This window comes from Liolophura sinensis, chromosome 1 (genome assembly GCF_032854445.1).
Source record: "Liolophura sinensis isolate JHLJ2023 chromosome 1, CUHK_Ljap_v2, whole genome shotgun sequence".
NCBI lineage: Eukaryota > Metazoa > Mollusca > Polyplacophora > Chitonida > Chitonidae > Liolophura > Liolophura sinensis.
Genome location: NC_088295.1, coordinates 34,377,028 through 34,398,225, shown reverse-complemented (window position 1 = coordinate 34,398,225; position 21,198 = coordinate 34,377,028). Strand labels below are relative to the sequence as shown.

Below are 21,198 nucleotides of genomic sequence, written 5' to 3'. Positions count from 1 at the left end.
GTACTTAATCTGTGTGGACCAGAGTGAACAAGGCAGGGAACAAACCAGTCATTTGAAGCTTCTTCCTCTGTGGATCTATAGATGTTGATGCTCGAGAATATTTCACTTGTATGCCGGTGGAAGAAACCAGTCAAGTCCCGGAGGAAATTACAGTTCTTTACCAGATACTATTTACCACATGCCAATTTAACATAAAGGAGTTATCCATTACTGCTGTGTCGGTGAGTTTGTAGGACTTTCTCCCATGTCCACTTCAAGCTCTCATTGGCTGACTGAAGATCAGTTTAGTAAACACTGATGAAGTTGTCCATTGCAGAACTTAAATGAGTCAACCAATCAGAGAATGACAAATTAGTGACAACACTGTTCCATATAAGATATGTTACAAATGGTCTGTAAATTTAATTATTTAATAGTTGTTTAATGCCATGCTCAACAATTTTTCACTGTACACACAGTGGCAGAGACGGATCTGTGGCAAACTGAGATCCCCTTCCGAAGTTGTCAGAATGACGACCACATTTCCACGTTGCCATGGATGTTATATCAGGCACATGTTGAGAAGTTGTCAGAATGACGATCACATTTCCACGTTGCCATGGATGTTATATCAGGCACATGTTGAGAAGTTGTCAGAATGACGACCACATTTCCACGTTGCCATGGATGTTATATCAGGCACATGTTGAGAAGTTGTCAGAATGACGACCACATTTCCACGTTGCCATGGATGTTATATCAGGCACATGTTGAGACTGCTTCCTAAGAGAAGCCCCTTGATGATAATGTACAATGATATGGATATGTACATGGACAGACATCAAGAGAATGTTTCATCAAACTGAAATGTACACCATCTTCTTAACAGCCTGAATAGCATTGTGCCGATGTTGAACAATGGGCATGCTTCAGCCCCAGTTTCAGGGACAAATCTGTATAAAATAAATGACTCTAGAAGTTTAAACCGTGATATAGTTCTCTGAATAAAACAGCATAGCAGTTCCAAAAATTGTGTATGATTCAAATTTGCGGCAGTGATCCCAGGTCCATAGGGCAAGCTAACGTGTGTTGTGAAGTTTTCATTTACAAATGTCACCATATATAGTAGACAAATAACAGACTCTCAGACAGTTAGTGTTGATCATATTTACTTTAATCATTGAAAGATAGCACAGCTACACGTAATACTCCTTTCAGTGAGTCAGTATAAGACATATAAATTTGAAGAGATATTAATTTGAAAAAATTGATGTTCTTGGATTTGGTGTTGCAGCTGGTAAATTTATTTCTAAGAGTATTACTTCAGCATTGAGTATGGCAGGGGTGATTCTTACAGGAATACAATTACTTGGTGCCGAGTACTGGTATTTCGTAGATCTTCACATCAGTGTGAAGACCATATCTAACACACCTAAAGTGTCATGTAGTCTTGACACTGTCAAATGTGAAAAAAAAAAAAAATAGGATGTGCAGTATTCCTTAATTACAGGCATGGGAAGTGATTGTCAGAAGTAAGTCTGAAGTTACACAAGAAAGTCTGAAAATACCTCACCCTACCTCCAAATTACATCAGCTATCACCAGGTCATATGAAGTCTGTTGCTTTTTGTTTTTCACATTTTAAACAAAAAAGTCTGAAATCAGCCAATCGGAAGAAGATTCCCTTTCCATTCTATCGACTACATCTGAGTACATGTTCACATCATGTTGGCTGTGCACGATATTCCTACTCCAGATGGAGACATGTTAATGCAGGTTACCTGAGCAAATACAGGCACCAGGTACTGAAAATGTGCTACTGAAGATGTGCTCATGAGATGCTTCATTAACGGTCTCCAATCCAAACTGCACAGTACATTGCTTTGAATTCCTAAACTTTACAGCTGTATTGTCTGAGGGATTACTTACTGTACACTAGAGGTACTTGAACCATGAGACTGTGCCTTTGCTACTGGTTTGAGATAGGGAGGGCGATTCAGCATTTACCTAGGGAAGATTGTAGGTATCCTCAACCCATAAAGAAAGAAAGGATTATTCTTCAGTACAGTGTAGACTCCCAATCAAATGTTCCATGGTAAGATAAGAGTTCAGACCACCAACAGCAGCATGATAGAGTGGGCTGTTGCTGGTGCAATGATTGTGTGAATAACCAAGCATTCACTGAAAATGGCTGAAATGAACTGTACTTATTTACTGCACAGTTAACAAATCATACACACTAATTTCTGACAGCAGTTTTGGTCAGTATATTTGTACAGTGGATACAGCTAGGAATTTGCTATCAAGGGTGCACTGAATACATTATAAACAAATTGACAGCAAATAGAAAATCCAAACCTAGATTTTGTACGGTATTCTGGTTGACCTGAATTAATAGCAGGAATAAAACTTGATTTTGAACTTTGTTGTTGTTACTAATGATTGTGCATGAACTATAATGGGTATGTTGCACAATTAGTTTTATGTTATTATAGTTATCACTGATGGATTTACAGGTGCCCCTGTTGAACGTTAAGTATGATGTAGTTACCTCCCTTTGAAAACGAAACAGGCCTTACATATACATATACTCATATCGACGTATCAAACTTAGTCATAGCACACTGGAAGAGCCATTCCCAAAAAATATGTCACATAATGCAAAATTTAGATGCATTATGTGACGTATTTATGTCAAATTTATATACACATTATATAGTAATGTGTAGTACCATACAACCGCTTATGACATACACTTTGTAACCTGGTGCACTATTTTGTTAACCTTTGATTGGACCAAGGTAATGAAATATAACATCCTATTTAAACTGCTATATTAACACAAATCTCACATATTACCGTTAATCTGCCCAGAAATCAACGGCCTTTGACGACTTATTACTAATAAGCCTAAATGTACATGCCAAAAAAAAGACTAAAAAAATTTAAATTTCCATGAGTTTCAATAGACAGACGTTATGTTTGGTTAGCCTGAGCTTATACATGCTATCAGATTTAACAAATGGGAAACAAATGGAATGTACCCAATATCGAACCATACACATCTCATGGAGAAAGTTGGTTTCATGATTTTCACACTGCCCCACCTTACTGTTTCTTTCATTGACAACCATAGCATGCCCCATCAAAAAGCTGGATATACTTTACAACCTCTCTTGTTTAATTACATACAAAATTATAAAGTAACTACAGTAGAGAACAGCTCTACATTTTTTTTCGATTTCATGTAAATGACATAATTCCATCTCTATTTCCCCCCAAGACCAGACAGCAAGTGGCCCATTCCATTAAATCCATACAACCAAATTTATCACAAAATTCATCTATATACAGTAGCAGAGCAGTTTTACAGTATATGAAGTTAAGATAAAAGTGTAGCTTATGTCCATCTAAATATTACATGGTTACAGTGACTTATCAATCCTAGGGAGACCTACAGCAGACAAATCAAAACCAGCAGATGGATTTTCTCACTAAATATCTCAGAAGCTTAAAAACTTAAAATTGTTGATATGAAGTTGTTTGATACTTCAGCAGAAGGATCTGTTTGATATCTACTGATCTATTGATAAGGTAACTGATGAATGGAATGTGCCCAGTCTCAAAATTGTGAAGCTAAAGCCATTAAAATAAATGGAACAAGTCAACAAATACATGCACACAGAAAAAACTTAACTTGTGTAAACATATGAAAATGTTACAATATCACATCTTGGGCAACAATCTGGATGGATGTTTACAGCATTTAACCTAGAATATGGACAGACACATTATTTACAAATTATTGTATCCTCTGTGTACATGTTGATTCTTTCTCAGCAATATAGGAATATGTATCACTCTGGCTCTTTTACATACTCAATACATCTACATGTATGTACAATATGTCAACAAAATCCCAACAAATAAATACATCTAAGGCTTGCAACAGTGTTTAATTATTTGTGCATGAAGATATTTGAGAATGCAACCATTTCATAATACATGTATTAACAAATTTACCAAAAGGACATTAAATAAGAACACTGTGCTGAGGTAAAATTACTTCTGTATAGATTTGGGAATTGCGCTCAAAAAATATGAAATTTCATAGAGCATCTTTACACAGCATAATTTTGGAGTAAATATTCGAATACAACTGTGCAGCTTATTGACAAAAGTCATACAACAATTAATATATTCACATCTGCTTCAAAAATGAAATCATTTCTTAGAGGCAGAGTTTTAAGAGGCGCCACATTCAATGACACTTAATTCCAAATACTTCTACAAGTACAATGTAATAACTGTCATTAACAATATCTGTAACAAACACTTACAGGAAAATGACTAGAATTTTGTTGAACTTAACATAGCAAAATGCACACATGCAAGTAAGTTTGAAAGTAATTTCTGACGAATACAAAATAACCTTGTCAATTGGATCCTTTGCATGATCGTACAGCCACACTCATGATAATACTCATTAAGTTCCTTAAATATATACATATGCATGTCCATGTAAAAGATGATGTTGATCTGTCTAATCCAGCAAGAGAACAAAATCAAGGGAGAGAACTTCATCACTCCATCTCTGCATCCACTTCCAGAGACTGTCCTAGCTCAGGAAATAACTCCAACATTACAATATCCAACAGCATATATGAAAGCTGAAATTCAAATAGAAAATGTATTGTATAAATAATGACTATTACTGGTATTGTCTTGATAAATGAAAAGCTTTAAATTTGAACTGCATGTTGTCATGGTGACAACCCAACAGAGGACATCTACACTCACAGTTCTTGTGGTAGATGAAATAAAATCAGTGTGTGATCAAGTTACCACTTAATAGTCCCAGAAAATAACGTGGTAAAAAGACTGTGGTATCACCAGCCTAAAAGTTCCAACGACGAGAAGCATATGCTTATTCAATGACAATTTACTGGACAAAAAGCAACAGATAACATCATTCTTACTTCATTGTCTGAAAAAAATTTGTCAACAGGCAGGCATTTGCCACTTGTTGCCATGCCAATTATAATTAGTTAACAAGAGTTGTTTCTTGCGTCCAGAAAAAAAGCAAATATGTAAAAAGAAAATTTATATCAATACAAAATTAAGTTAGATTGTTAGACTGTTATGCTGATGAAGTTCAGTCACCTGTTTGTTGAGTTTAGGACACTGAAGTGCATCAATTAACACCTGAGTCCCTTCGTGGAGTTTGTCTTCACCAATAACTTTGACAAATGGTTCTGAAACACGATGTCAATCAAATGTAACAAATAACCTTTGCATCCTATCAAAAAAATGGCAGTGATTCATGTTTGGGGAAAATACTTTATAAAATATCTCACATAGGCAACTGAGCAAATAGATCTGAATGTGAACTATCAAAAAGTCTAGTAAAAAAAAAAAAAAAAAAAAAAAAAAAAGACCAAGCATTCAGAGGCTTAAAGGTGTTGATGACAAATCATACATGATACTAATTAAACTGAAGTAAGGTAACTTTCAAATTTCCAGTACTCACTTGGAATGAAGTCTTTAGATTCTTGTAATGTTTGCTGTAGTCGTTGTTTTTTCTGCTCCTCTGTCCTGAAAGCAAAACAACACAAGCATCAGTATACATATTTGCACATATACTTAGGTATTAATTCACCTTGTTAGCATTCTCCAAGTCACACATTTTCTTATTTATTCTTATTCATCCACACACCTTATAGGGCCAGTGTTTTCAAGTTTGATCAATTTATAATGAGAAAAACGTACGACTTGGCATGATTAGTATGATTCGAAGGCCTTTATGTGTTACGTGCATTTTTACATGCTAAACTTTGTTAAAATTAACATAATTCTATACACTGTAGTGCAAATCGCATAAGTCTTGCCCATGGTAGGTTTTTCCATCATACCCTCTGTATACTGCACAATATGTAACAAATGAACAAACCTTGGAGGATCTGTGTCAAAGAACAGCACATCTGTAGAACAGAGACGAAAAAATAAGACTTTTTAACATTTTGTCTCCTGGTATAATCCTACTTAAAACATCCCAGATAATCCAAATGTACAATTCATGCAGGTCAACTTCAAGAGAAATGGCTCTGGGGCAACTTTCATTTAATTTCTCTCAACCTGGGACTATTGTAAACATATAATAGTCCCAGTCTCAAGTGATGTTGTTTAGCTCAAAATGCCACAAGGTGAGATCATTTATACAAAGTTAGGAGTAACAGTTTCATGAAGTTTTTATTACTCAGCCCCCACTTCATGTGGATTACAGTACATTTACAGTTGATTCTTACAGAAGTATTATCTTAAATCCAAATATCTGAATAAATAAGCGGAGAATAACTAGAATAATCACGAAAATATGGACATTTTTTCGACAACATTTCATGAGCTTAATCAATGACAAATTATTATCAGGCAACGGAGAAGGCCTTCATCTGCGAGTGTGACAAAATTAATGACACAATTAACATAATTCAAATCTATCTAAAAGCTTAGCTTATATTAGCTGGATTAAAATCAGGTCATATCATTGCCATTAGGTCACATCATTGCCATTAGGTCATACCATTGCCATTAGGTCAAATCACTGCCATTAGGTCATATCATTGCCACTAGGTCACATCATTGCCATTAGGTCACATCATTGCCATTAGGTCAAATCACTGCCATTAGGTCATATCATTGTCATTAGGTCAAATCACTACCATTAGGTCATATCATTGCCATTAGGTCACATCACTGCCATTAGGTCAAATCACTGCCATTAGGTCATATCATTACCATTGGGTCACATCATTGCCATTAGGTCATACCATTGCCATTAGGTCAAATCACTGCCAATAGGTCATATCATTGCCATTAGGTCACATCATTGCCACTAGGCCATACCATTGTCATTAGGTCAAATCATTGCCATTTGGTCACCCCACTTTAAAATGTTCTTTTATTGGCAGAATAAATCTTTTTTCAATGTCTGAAGAGTGTATAAAAATAATTATAAAAACTGTAAAAAAATCATCTAATTCATCAGAATTGTGGGCACTTCCAGCTATGTTTAGTGTTTAAGACATATTCACATATTCAAATTATGAAAATCATTCAAGATTGATCATAATAAAAATGTGGATTTATAGGTTTATATTCTTCTTTCGGATTTTTTATTGTCATTAGTGTCACCTTTAAACACTTACTACCCACCTTGTTAAATAATAGGTTTTTTGATAACCTACCTCTGAGCAAATGGATGAACTGTATCAGACGGTGCTCCTGAGTGACCTGATCTACCCTGCTGCCAATGTACCAATCAACATAGCTCTCCAGGGTGTTTTTGAAGACAATACGAGCAGTTATAAGACAGTGGTGGAACCACTCAGGCACACTGTAAAGGTATCGAGCTAAAACCAAGCCATAAGAAATAAACAATACCCTTGTTAATTCAGAGAAGTGGGCTTCTGAACTTGATTTCACATGCCACAAGAACAGGTCACTTTTCAAATTTGATCAGAGCTTCCAAGAAGGGAGCCTGCGCACAAATTCTACCGAATTCGGAAAATATTTGGAGGTTATTGCATGAAAACCAAAGCGAAGCAGACTCAAATTAAAAAAGGCAAAAAAAAAAAAAAAAGCTAAATGACAGCAATAATCTGAAAAACTTTCAAATTATCTCAACACTCAACACTCCTCCTTAGTGAAGCTCAGGTACAAGCCTGGATTTGCTAGGACGGCTACCAAAAAGCTCGCATGTAGACACATAAATTTAAACTTCAGCTCAATACATATACTTAATCATTTATACTTAATCTTTTTTATTTGCAGGTATAAACTTTCGCAGATTTGGTAAGAAGACACATTTGCGAGAATGAACTTTCACGGATTTTAACAGAATTTTTGGACAACTGATAAACGAAAATCAAACTTCAATACAGAAACGTCAAATAATAAAACAACTCAAGCATTCAAGTAACAATGTTATCATTTAAGCTTGTTTGTACCTGTGAGATGTGACACAAATTCTATACAATACAGTAATTTGATCAGACACAGGAAGTTAATCCTCCTAAGCTTTTGATCTTGTGAAGACTGTTAATCTTTATAAGACGAAGCCCTTAGCTGCTGTGTGAACAAATATTTGTGTCACTCACTCCAGGAGACGACGAAGTATTAAATGTGATACATATAAATCCCACTGTTTAATTCTCATGTATCAACAGTGTGAGTGAAACTTTGAGTGAACTGTCACAGATTTGAGTAAATTTCTCAACAATCATCATAAAAAGGAAGTATAAAGTGCGCACACCCCTGAGTGATGCATCAGGCGCATGGGAAAGGTGATCTGGCTGGAAGGCAAGTACAGTCGATTAAAACACAGCCTCTCTCATCGCATGTACATTGTATCATGTACACACGCCCAGTAACCGCAGCAATAAATCAACAAGAGCAACATTGCAATGTGGTGATACTTAGACAGAGCTAAGCCTCCTTAAAAGATTTTTTTTTTTTTTTTTGATTGGTGTTTTACGCCGTACTCAAGAATATTTCACTTATACGACGGCGGCCAGCATTATGGTGGGTGGAAACCGGGCACAGCCCGGGGGAAACCCACGACCATCCGCAGGTTGCTGGCAGACCTTCCCACGTACGGCCGGAGAGGAAGGCAGCATGAGCTGGTCTTGAACTCACAGCGACCGCATTGGTGAGAGGCTTCTGCGTCATTACGCTGCGCTAGCACGCTAACCGACTGAGCCACGGAGGCCCCCTCCTTAAAAGAGGGTAAGATTAACTGATGATCAATTAAGTTGGATTTGTGAAAGCCGGAATACATTCTAACTGGGTATAATTAACGTCTTTGAAAAGTATTAGAACTGTAGTGCTTGTTAACAAATTTATAACAGTAACGCATGCTACATTTATAAATTACTTACGTGGGTTTTATATTTGAATGCACTTATTTCCATGGAAATGTGTTTGTCATGAAAAACGCGAATGTTAGTATCATGCGAATAAAAAGGCATTTACAGTATACCCGTACACTTACCTTAACACTGATTCCACTACTAAAGTGGCATGAAATTTGTAATTTAAGGTAATAAATATGTACTCAGAATATTTGGAATGAAACATCCCCCTCATAGTGTTGTGCTTTACATGTGTGCAAAATCTGAGCTCAATACAAGCAGTACTTCTTAAGATACCATTCTTAACAATTACCTTAACAATGCTTTTGCTGATATTGGACAAGACTGCTTGGTGTATGACATTAGTCACACTGGTACTTTGCACATCTGAGCTAAATATTACTCACAAGCCCAACTAATATCTAACCATACCAATATAAATGATGGCATCAAAGACCCCATCCATGTCTTCTACTGGGAGGTCTGTATCCTTGCCCGGGAGGTCGATGTCATGACTGATGTTTGCGTTGTTTTCAAAGATTGTGCTGCAACTCTGAAACAGTAGACAACAACAACTACCTAGCACCCATTTCAATAAGGATAAAATTCAGATGGTCTGCAAGCAAAAAGCATATCGTCGAGGGTTTCCCCTGGGCTCTGCATGGTTTTCTCCCACCATTATGCTGGCCCACGTCGCATGAGTGAAATATTCTTGAGCACATTGTAATACACCAATCAAATAAATAAATCAAGGTGCTTTCTAAAGCTCTCAACAGCAACAATGTGTTATTATCATTACTCACTAGTGTTCAGAACTTGCTTTATCAAACACTGTTGAATCAGTGTGAAAGCAATGAATTTATTTATTTGATTTTGATGTTTTACGCCCTACTCAAGAATATTTCACTTATACAACAGCGGCCAGCATTATGGTAGGGGGAAACCGGGCAGAGCCCGTGGGGAAAACCACAACCATTCGCAGATTGCTGGAAAACCCTCCCACGTACGACCGGAAAGGAAGCCAGCATGCGCTGGAAAACAATGAATGACATTATAATGTATTACTATCACTAAATATAGCAATAGCAGAACTGGTGTTCATGTAGGAGCTAAATGTTCACCTATAGGGCCATAATAATTAAAGTCATTTTTTTTCGTTCTAAGTTTATTAAAACCTCTCAAACGTGTGGTATTCTCCAGAATATCCCGTCAACACTGCATGAGTAAACACAATTAATGAGCAACTCACCTTCTCACTGTTTGTGGATCTGAGTGAGGTTGAGGAGGCATCAGAACCTCTTCTCTCCATCTTACTGAAAACAACAACAGACGCGGTATAACTCAGTTACACGTCAACAGAACACTACCACGTATTATACCTGTCTCCAAAGTGTAATAACATTTTAAAATATCTTACGAAACACAAATCAAATAACTAAATACAAAAAGTATCTTTGACATAACTTGTATCATCTCTCACTTCAGAAAAACAAATTATTTTCAAAGGAGTCAAAAGGAGCCAAACACCAGGATAATGGATGAAATGGCCCAACATTCAAACGTGATGGGTAACTCATCATGGTTACGCCATGTACAGGTTTCAAATGAATACAATGAACCGTTAGGAAAGGAAAATTGGAAAAATTGCTCATAACAGGACAAAAATTTTGTGGAAAATGGACGAAACAGCCCAAAACACAAACATGGTCTGTAACTCAGCATGGTATAAGAATGTAACAAGTTTCAAATAATATCATCAGCCTTACCTCGGCCTGGGTTTGGGAGCTTCTGTAGACTGTACCAGGGACACCAAAAATGGTTCTAAATGCTGGCCTTTCTACAAGTCAGACATACAGTTTAGGAGGTCAGTTTTTGGCATTGTCAACAACATCTTGAACAGCTTGGTTTTCCCTAAACATTCACCCAAACATATATTTATAAAGGCAAATACAGATCTGATATCATTACCAGTGCTTTTGATGCTGAAACTGACATTAATGTAATTCTGAACAAACTCCTGAACACATTTCTAGGATCAAGGAGTAAATCCATCATGGATGGAATTGTAGGTCAAATACAATAGTGTCACTTTTCATCACAACACTTTGTGCTTATCTTCATGCTAACAATAAGAATCTCACCTCTTTTACTAACTTCATAGGAACAGAGCGGAACATTTTACCTGTGATGAAAGTAAGGTCACAGATATTAGTAAGATGACATGGTACTTTACTAACAGACCATGTACATTAGATATGTTTCATGACTTGTGAAAAGTGTGATTCCACACAAATTTAGTCATGTCACCCAGTTAACAATCCCAAATAAGTTAACAAAATTATTTATTTATTTGATTGGTGTTTTACGCCGTACTCAAGAATATTTCACTTATACGACGGCGGCTAACATTATGGTGGGAGGAAACAGGGCAGAGCCGGGGGGAACCCACGACCATCAACAGAACAAAATTATGATAATTATCTTAAATGTAACACAATAACTGTCTTCTGTGTGACCAACTACATGAACTTGCAATATTTGGGGGAAAATCTGAACCTAATGTACCTAATTTGATGTCTGTTAAAAAACCAGCAGAGAACTCTCGCTCAGAGGCAAGGAAGTTGTGCAAGAGTTCACTCCCCTTTAGTGTTGGTTTTGACAGCAATTTCTATAACACAAAACAACATTGACAGGTTAATGGAAAATAGGATAATGGAAAATAGGATAATGGATAAACCTACATGTAATACAAGTCATGCAACATAGAAAGATTGAAAACTGGCACTACAATATATACTGGCATGAAAAAGTATGTTTAACAATGTCAATTTCCTCCAAAATTCTAAATGCGCTGGATACAAAATCAAAACTTGCCTCTTAATTCCCTGTGTGATGCATGTACGTGTGGGACAGTGTTACAGAAGCAGCTATATTTTTGAAGCATACATATATATAATTCAGACACATCGGTACAAATAAAATCATACACGGTTGTACTAACTTGTAAGTACTGTTCTAAGGCATCTCGTTTTTCCTCCATAAAATCCTGATTTTTGGTTCCAAATGATTTCTTTGGCGGTAAACTGCAGTCAGCCCAGACTCCAGCTACAAGTCATAGAGAAAATGTTGGATGATACAACTTATTACTGTTCAGTATGGCAAAAACATGTAATAACTTCATAATATCTACTAATTAGGTACAATGTATTAAAAATAATCACAGGCTCCTTTGTGTAGTGCCATGTTCCCACTATCTTATTTTTTATTCCTCAGGTTCTACTCACCATGAAATTCTTTCAGTTTCTGGTCCAATACGTAAAATTCATTGTACCTTCTGGAAAAGAAGATTGACAGATTTTGACCAGAAACTGCACTGTACATGAGCATGAGAACAACAAAATATGAACAAAAACTGTGCTATACATGTTCATGTAAACAAGGAAATATGAACAAAATCTGAGGTATAAATGTACTTATAAACAACAAAATATTAAAGCATATGTAGAACTCATCAATGAATCAATAAGGTTATGCCTTTCAGATTATACATCCACTTTTTATATTTTTGTTACTTTTTATATTTAACTTTTTCACATACATGTACCAGGAAGATAAGGTACAGTTTGCATGGGCCTTACAGGTGGCCACCATGTCTAGTCTGAGGGAGATTGTAGACACGAGACAGGCTACCACGCGTAGAGTATACTCACCTGGCCACTATCCAGTTATTCTTCTGTGTAAGATCTAACAAAAAGAGTGGAAGAGAAAAAGATACATGTATGACCAACCTAGATCTGTAGAACGAGCAGTTTGTCACTAACTTGCATTGGGAAACAATAAATAAATTACACTGTTTTAATATGTCAGCATTGCATATCAGCTCACATTCGTAGGAGCTTTGTGTTCCAAACATTTCTGAACTGCAAGACTACATGGAAATATTTATTTATACACAATAACTGGCTAAGACCAGATATTAAACAACACACAATAAATACCAGTATTTACAAGTCCTTTGGACTAAAGTATATCAGGTTATATTATTCTCAACAAGTAATGTACCTCATGTAATAAGAACTCTTGAACACAATAATCTCTAGCAATGCAATAAAATACAAAAACACAAAGCTTTTGCTCTGCCTTACCATCCTCCCCTGTGTCTATCCGCCGTACATCTATGATGTAGACAAAGAACTGTTTCTTCATGTTATCCGGGTCAGGCCTGGCCCCTATTCGGGGGATGGTGACCCTCCAGGCACTGAGGTCCCGCACTGGGCTGTCATCATACACCATAGTCTCCTCAAACATACTGTCAGGGATCTCATCCTCCAGGGAGCCTGTGGACTGAGGATAGAGCAATAGCGAATATTTATCATATGCAGGATCTCACCCCGAAGGGAGTATTGGGATTGAGGGTTAGGAATGGGGAGAGGGAAACATCACAGATCTCCTTGAGTCAAGGAGCAGATCAAGGAGGACTGAGATAAGGGAACAGGGATCATCAAAAAACTACTAGCTCACTGAAACAAGGCTGTATGTGCCAGCCTTGCCTGAGGCATGTCCCATGCTGATGTTCACGGAAAACTTCATCAGTGTCTATGAACTTTTGTCACATAACAATACTTTGCTCTCTTCAGATTAAACTGTGCAGACACGCAGACACAGTGTGTTTCAAAGTAATGAAAACCCTGGTTGGTTATCCATCATTTGTTACTTGCATACAGTCCCTCAGACAGCTGAAAGATCTGGTCATCATGAAACACAAACATGAAATCTAACATAGACATACATGGTTGTAAAATGTTCAGATATTTTCAAACAACCTTAATTTTGATGAAGTGTAGTCACCTGTATAAAACTGTTTGTCAAGCCATAAATAATATACATGATACATTGCTAAATTTATTTTAGGGTTAAACGAAAAATGTTTTCTCTGCAAAAATTTTAATGCTCTTATTATGTGATAATCTTAAAATCATTTATTATTCAAATTTTTTTTCGAAAATAAGTAAAATTTTACTTACGGCAATGGTTCTTGTGTCAAAATCATCTATAAGATTTAGGTTATCCTCTGAAAATGAAAAATAATTATCCATTTATGTAAAATTTGCCCAATCTACATTCAATCATCACAGAACAAGGGATTACATACATTTTAATAACTTATTTATTTGATTCTTCTTTAATGTCACACAATGTCACACTCAAGAACTTCTACACTCATACAATGGCACTCCCTTTGGGTCGAAGAGACCAAGGTAAAATAGCACACATTAGTAAATGATCTTTAAGTATATACTTAATTAACGAGATAGCATTAAATCGGAGTTAAATAAATAAGTAAGGTACATGTACTGAAATACACAGTTCATTTAAACTTCATATGAACACTATCATCAAAAAACAACCATGGTCTTATCACTGATAATTTGGCAATTAATTCTTTTTCTACTGTACATGACTACAATGAAAGTAGGACACAAATCCACAGTGAAAGAAAAGTTCTCAGTTCGATGGTGACCGTGAGTTTCATTGAGACCTTCACTACTAAGGTTAAATTCTCCTCCATGGATCACTGTGTATGTACAATCATTGATCTCTACACTTTGTACTTCCTACCAGACTATCATATACTTCACAGGAACTTAGGCCTTAAATGCTCAATTGACATTTTTAAGCGTTTGTTGACATTCCAGGACAAGACTGAACTACTTTCAAAGATTCTTTGGCCACTGCAGAAGTGTGAGCACTCTGATCAGGGATGGTTGAAGAATAGATAGAAGTCATTCAAAAAGCATATTTTTTTTAACTTACCAGAATTCACCCTGAAGACTCCTTTTAATTTGTTCCCAAAATTTGATAAACCAGATTCCTTTTTCTTTAACTGTCTGCAACAGACAAAGAAAAGATTAAAATGTTATTAATTGTTACAACACACAGCAGCATAAAATCTAACAAACAAGTACCGTATTTCAGCCAAAATTTAGTATTTTTCAAGTGACACATTTGCCTTGATCCTGATTGAGTCATCCACCTTATAGGAACACTGAAGAATTCTTTGTGAAGTCTAATTTCTTATCTGACAAAGTTAAGTGTTGGCATCAAATCTATAATTTTAGGGTATTTATACGCTTCTGAAACCGCATTTTTAGGTGAAATACAGTATACTGTAGTCAAAAGAATGTTTATTCTAAAGCAAATTAACCTTTAGACTGATTAGAAAAGAGTTATATCAATAACATTATAAATCACATTTGATTAACACTTAATTTGAATTTTACATGAAAATATCTGTGAATTTTAATATAACATTTAACAAAGATTTGTAAATTTATTTGCATCTCAAACTTATATACGTTAGATGTTGAACCTGAAGTAAATCTTCTACGTTACACTGAGAAAACTATAAAATAATCTACTATTTTACCCATGTAACGGGTTCATTAGTCCATGCTCAAGCATTAAGACATAGCATGCTGATCAATGTGCAGGACAAACCATAGCAAAACCACCAAGACATTGCCAATACAAGCACTCAAAAGTACTAAACCACCCATACCTGATCAATATATGTACTCAGGAATATCAAACCAACCAAACCCGATCACTGAGTACTCAAGGATATCAAACCACCCATACCTGACCAATATATGTACTCAGGAATATCAAACCAACCAAACCCGATCCCTGAGTACTCAAGGATATCAAACCATACCTGACCAATATATGTACTCAGGAATATCAAACCAACCAAACCCGATCACTGAGTACTCAAGGATATCAAACCACCCATACCTGATCAATAAAAGTATTCAAGGAAATCAAACCACCCAAACATGATCAATACAAGTCCTTAAGCCAACAACTCTGATGTCCAAACCAAGGGGAATTTGCTGACTCACAATGTTATGTGCTTCTACAGTTTGTGTACTATTTTCTAAGTACATGTATTGTTGCTTGTTTAGTAATGAAAGCAGTCAGGTTACATAGTTGTCCGTTTACCTATATCACATCGCACAATAAGCAAATTTCTTGCAGGGCTTCACAATTTTCTTTATACATGTATTTTCATAGTGCTTCAGAAAGTTTCTTCTGATATTCACAATGGACTTATGCACTATTTGAAAAGGCAAAATTGTCAGTAAATATGGTCAAACTTCATGGAAATATTTTCATCAACAATGGCTACAGCCCCTTTCCTGTATGTATTATGCATGTCACCAACAGATTATATAACTACACATGAAAGATTTCAGCTATGTGGTGCATAGCTGTCATATGGGGTATGGGTAAGATGTCCACAAGGCATAGGCTGCAATGCCTTGCTTGCCAAATAAGCCATGTAACGATTCAAAGCCTACGAACTGGCAAGTTCACACGGAGCACTGTCCAGGTTTTTTTTTTTGGGTGTAATGACACTTTACATAAAATAGTCATTTATATGTCCATGATCATTAACCGATTTCATACACATCCTCAATTGAAACAGGGGGCCTCTGTGGCTCAGTTGGTTAGCGCGCTAGCGCAGGTCGCAGTGAGTTCAAGTCCAGCTCATGCTGGCTTCCTCTCCGGCCGTATGTGGGAAGGTCTGTCAGCTACCTGCGGATGGTCGTGGGTTTCCCCCGGGTTCTGCCCGGTTTCCACCCACCATAATGCTGCCCACCGTCGAATAAGTGAAATATTCTTGACTACGGCGTAAAACACCAATCAAAAAAAAAAAATCAATTGAAACAGTTGCCTCTGCTTGCTTTCATGTGTTGATGTAAAGTTGCACATGTCCTAGACAATTTCCCCCAAACAAAACTGACAGAGGATTTTCATTCACCTATGTGTAATTAAGTTAAGATCTACTTGCAGACAAATAGAAAATTTCTAAGTGGTAACGTATAGTCTAGAGCAAGTATAGACAGTACTTGATGTAACATGTAAATGTAAAAAATGCAAAATAAAAACAAAAAATGCAAACATCATTTAAGGAGAAAACAATCACAAAGCAAACTGGAAACATTAAATTCATTTGGGCAGTTGGGCTCTGATATCTGTACTCGAATCACTATTGTATCTGTTTGATGCTCTATTCTCTCTTATGATATCTGTACTCGAATCACTATTGTATCTGTTTGATGCTCTATTCCCTCTTATGATATCTGTACTCGAATCACTATTGTATCTGTTTGATGCTCTATTCCCTCTTATGATATCTGTACTCGAATCACTATTGTATCTGTTTGATGCTCTATTCCCTCTTATGATATCTGTACTCGAATCACTATTGTATCTATTTGATGCTCTATTCCCTCTTATGATATCTGTACTCGAATCACTATTGTATCAGTTTGATGCTCTATTCCCTCTTATAATATCTGTACTCGAATCACTATTGTATCAGTTTGATGCTCTATTCCCTCTTATAATATCTGTACTCGAATCACTATTGTATCTGTTTGGATTATTATTTTTTTTTATTGTTATTATTATTCTCACCAAATTTGTACCACGTTTCTGGAGAAAACGGTTAATCTGAACTTTGACTGGTTTCATGCATAACTTGATACATGTGTACAAATGTATATACATCTACATGCAACACCCCGACATGAAGATACATTTCTAGAAACAGTTAAGTTGTCAGCAATTGAAATAATTCTTTACACAAGTGTGTTAGTGTATGTTTCTATTACCGCTTCATGTTTTAAAACTTTTAAACAAAGTCCTAAATATATATATTAGAATATGAATGATAAACAGGCTCTGTTAGAGGCATTCTCCCAGTCTAGTATTAACAGTATTGCCGTGCTGCGAACCGTTGTTAGTAGAGAATTGAAACTGTTAGTTTGACTGGTACATTGTCATTGAAAGGTATACTGGTACCTTGTGTTAATTACAGAAGGAGGTAGATGAATCACACTGATATTGAAGCAGAACAAAAGTATTTTACAGATAAATACAATCACACTAAAAATTAATCAGATTTAAGATGAGATAATGTAGGCTAATTACATCAATTTTTAATGCCAAATATAAATAAGGTGCCCTTAAGACACACTACATAATTGTAAACACCATGATGATATATATAAACAACATAACAGTTCATATTTCGTTTCACAATCTGCTTCGTAAAAAATAACCCTTACACTTTTGCTATGTAACTAAGAATTATACCAAAAAGAAAATTTATTCCTCAAACAAATGTATGTGATTCAGAGCAAAAAAAGCTAAAAAATTTCCTATTTTGGAAAACAAAAATACCTTATCTCGATTTTTTTATTAACTATCAAAAGAAATAATATGCCTTTGTGCAGATACCGTTTCTCATTATAAAAGCAAGACAATATGAGAAAAGGCAGAAAAGCTGAGACATGGTGAGACAGCAAGAGTATTACATTACATCATATTACAACAGTTCTCCTAGAATTGAGCACACCACAAACACATCAACTACATGTAAAAGAGGCACCACACTGCAACAACAACAACAAAGCAATGTGAGTCACTAGAGCTCAGAAAGAAGAAACTAGAGAATCCAGACCAAAAATGGCAGAAATCTTTACCTATGATGATTGGAGTGAGATTTGGTGCTCATGAAAGAACTATGAAAAGGTAAATGATTGCATTAACTATAAAAAACAATTTAAAAACGTGTCCATTTAATTCACCCTCATTCAATCTAAAAATGACAAATTAAAATAGGGCGTATTCTTTAAAATACATTAATTTTTATCATGTAATTTTTACTAATGAATTGATTTAGGAAGATAAAAAGTAAATGAATAAATGAAAGAAACTTCAGCTGACTTAGTCACCAAAAGCATTAGTCTCACTGATTTCAAGAGCCTTACACCAGGTCACATTTAAAAAAAAAAAACAATGTAAGTTTTTTAAAATATTGAAATTAAACGGTTACAAAGTTCCTCTGACGAATATACTGTTATTCTTACCCTAAGAAAAAAAACTACTGATCTTTGTAACTTAAATATGTAAGTACGCATGTTCATGTAGATGGCAAATTGCAGATGTGAAGACAGATGAAGATAACTTACTTTGAAGCACTTTTGCTGAGAGATGATGGTGTTCTGCTTCCACACACCATGGCATAGTACTGGAAAATAGTTAGTTATTTTACATCAGTTTACCGTTTGATAATCCACTGAATAGCAGTTTACCTGCTTATCCTCATGATCTAGAAAAGTAAAACACTACAGCTATACACACCCTCAAACAATGTCTTAACATAAAGGATCAGAATTGTACATTTCAGATTTTGTTTGATTTATTTCACATAAATATTTAGACAGAATATTGGATTTTTAAAAGCAAGTTTGAAGTATTATAAACCTGGCATTATGGCGAGTTACTTACATGGTCACTCTGATGGAATAAGGGCAGGAATGTAGTCTCTAGTAAACTGTAGGCATGCTCATAGGCTCTGCAAAACACAAGCGGAAAAGGTATTTGGTAAATCTCAAACCAGGAACATTTCCGCGTACAGAGACACAACACTTTCACCTCATTCTCTTTTGTCGTACTTCATTTCTGAAACTATACCAGCCACTCACCAAAGCAGCACAGTGTTTTCACATCTCACAGAAGTTCAGGATAATATCTGATTGCTCTGGAATACATGCATCTAAAACATTGTCACTGAACAGAAACAAAGACAATCAGAGAACACTGCAGAGATAAACAATATAAAAACTTTGAAGCTAAATCAAGCATAAATTCAGCTCATTTTAAAACAAGATTGTAAATGTTTAAAGGTAGAGAAAACATAAAAATGACATAAAGTTCAGATGAAAGAGTGCCAAAAGTTATTCCTAAATGTGGTCTTCAATATTTTTTCCGATTTTTCCTTAAGGAGAAAAAGACACTTGAAAATAATTTTTGTATGGTGGGTATTTGGGATCACCTTTTGGTATTTATAGCCTTTGTTTAATAATGTCATAAATGAGGATGTAAATATTTTTGCACTAGAATTTGTTCTTTTCAGCTAACCAATGTAATAAACCTCAATTTGGACCATATTTATATTTTTAATATGTTCATAAATATTACCATAATTTAGGTTAAATGCATATGTTTCGATATAAACAACAAATTTACATTCAAATACATTTATTAGACAAGCATCACATCTTTATTTTATTATTATGCAACATTATTATGCAACAATGATAAATACCAAAAGTTGATCCCAAATACCCACCATACAAAAACATTTTCAAATACCCTTTTCTATTGAAAAAAAAAATCCAAAGAAATATTAAAGATCATTATTTGCAAAAAAGTTTTGACGCTCTTTCATCTGATTTTGGCATCATTTTTATGTTTTCTTCCTCTTAAACTTAAAATGATGTGCTACATGTACCAGAAGACACAAGGTAGATATAAAGTGAAGTTGGGACCAGGAAACTACTTTTTTCTTTTCTTTACCTGAACAGGCAGGTGGTGGTTCTGAGCTTCACAATCTGTTCTTTGGGACCGTGAATAACTGTAAATATACAAAGATCTGACTGAATACATGTCCCTCATGTAAATCAAACAGTAGTAGCCTGCATAGGATTATTTTCAGTTCAATATATTGATGTCCAAAGATTTGCCCGAATGCCATAAAATCAATCATGGATCTGAAAACAAGACTTCTTGAAGCAGGTAACATGGGCCATAGATACAGCAAATAGATAGTCGTGAGTCTAACCCACACCGCAACTGTTATGCTAAGAACTGTTCTGACTGAATGCTTTACACATTGCTGTGACTTCCTGTATTCTGTCTAGCACAACAAAGTACCTGGTAATCTTTCAGTAAGGTACAATAAAAGATTCCCTTATTACAGATGTTGTCGTCATGTAAATGACATATTCAGTACAGTGTAAAACATAACGAAATAAATAAATAAATTTTACAGATATTGTCACCATAACTGCCAGGATTCGAAAGTATCACTGACTTGTCAGATGTGTCCGGCCAAAAAATGATCTTGTCCATCAAAATTTATGTACAGCAGATTGAATATTTGACGATGAAAATTTGCAAATTCATGAAATTTTGCTACTTTCATCAGTTTCCCAAACTGGTGTTTAAGTGGATCCATACCGGCACCTTTTATTCATCACAAAACATCAAATTACTTCATAACATCGCTTCATCTGAAAATCGCGTTTTCATACAATTTACCAGACTTCCTGTATGACTTTCCTTGTTATGAAAATAGATTACCCTGTTCCTGTGGCTTTTCATTGAGCAAAAAAATGCAAGGCGTGAAGTTCACGGGGACAGGAGTGGTAATTATTGGCGGCAAAATGAAAAAT

The 21,198-nt window shown here is 35.5% G+C and overlaps 1 protein-coding gene across 3 annotated transcripts in view; it reads right to left on the bottom strand.

The window, feature by feature from the left end:
- Positions 1-940: 940 nt before the first annotated feature.
- Positions 941-21,198, bottom strand: part of LOC135462055 (sorting nexin-14-like) — a 35,404-nt gene continuing 15,146 nt past the window's right edge. Inside the window, exons 15-35 of one of the 3 annotated variants that reach the window (XM_064739402.1) lie at positions 20,321-20,378; positions 19,250-19,316; positions 18,931-18,989; positions 18,442-18,480; positions 17,759-17,794; positions 14,702-14,775; positions 13,912-13,958; positions 13,033-13,231; positions 12,598-12,631; positions 12,172-12,221; positions 11,889-11,992; positions 11,453-11,555; positions 11,029-11,069; positions 10,654-10,724; positions 10,137-10,200; positions 9,320-9,440; positions 7,223-7,387; positions 5,929-5,959; positions 5,509-5,573; positions 5,142-5,233; positions 941-4,648 (exon numbers count right to left, since the gene is read on the bottom strand). In XM_064739402.1, coding sequence (XP_064595472.1) covers positions 4,562-4,648; positions 5,142-5,233; positions 5,509-5,573; positions 5,929-5,959; positions 7,223-7,387; positions 9,320-9,440; positions 10,137-10,200; positions 10,654-10,724; positions 11,029-11,069; positions 11,453-11,555; positions 11,889-11,992; positions 12,172-12,221; positions 12,598-12,631; positions 13,033-13,231; positions 13,912-13,958; positions 14,702-14,775; positions 17,759-17,794; positions 18,442-18,480; positions 18,931-18,989; positions 19,250-19,316; positions 20,321-20,378 — 1,607 coding nt within the window. In that variant the 3' untranslated portion in view covers positions 941-4,561. The remainder of the gene's footprint in view (positions 4,649-5,141; positions 5,234-5,508; positions 5,574-5,928; positions 5,960-7,222; positions 7,388-9,319; positions 9,441-10,136; positions 10,201-10,653; positions 10,725-11,028; positions 11,070-11,452; positions 11,556-11,888; positions 11,993-12,171; positions 12,222-12,597; positions 12,632-13,032; positions 13,232-13,911; positions 13,959-14,701; positions 14,776-17,758; positions 17,795-18,441; positions 18,481-18,930; positions 18,990-19,249; positions 19,317-20,320; positions 20,379-21,198) is intronic. The other 2 variants (XM_064739403.1, XM_064739404.1) reach the window with 2 other exon arrangements.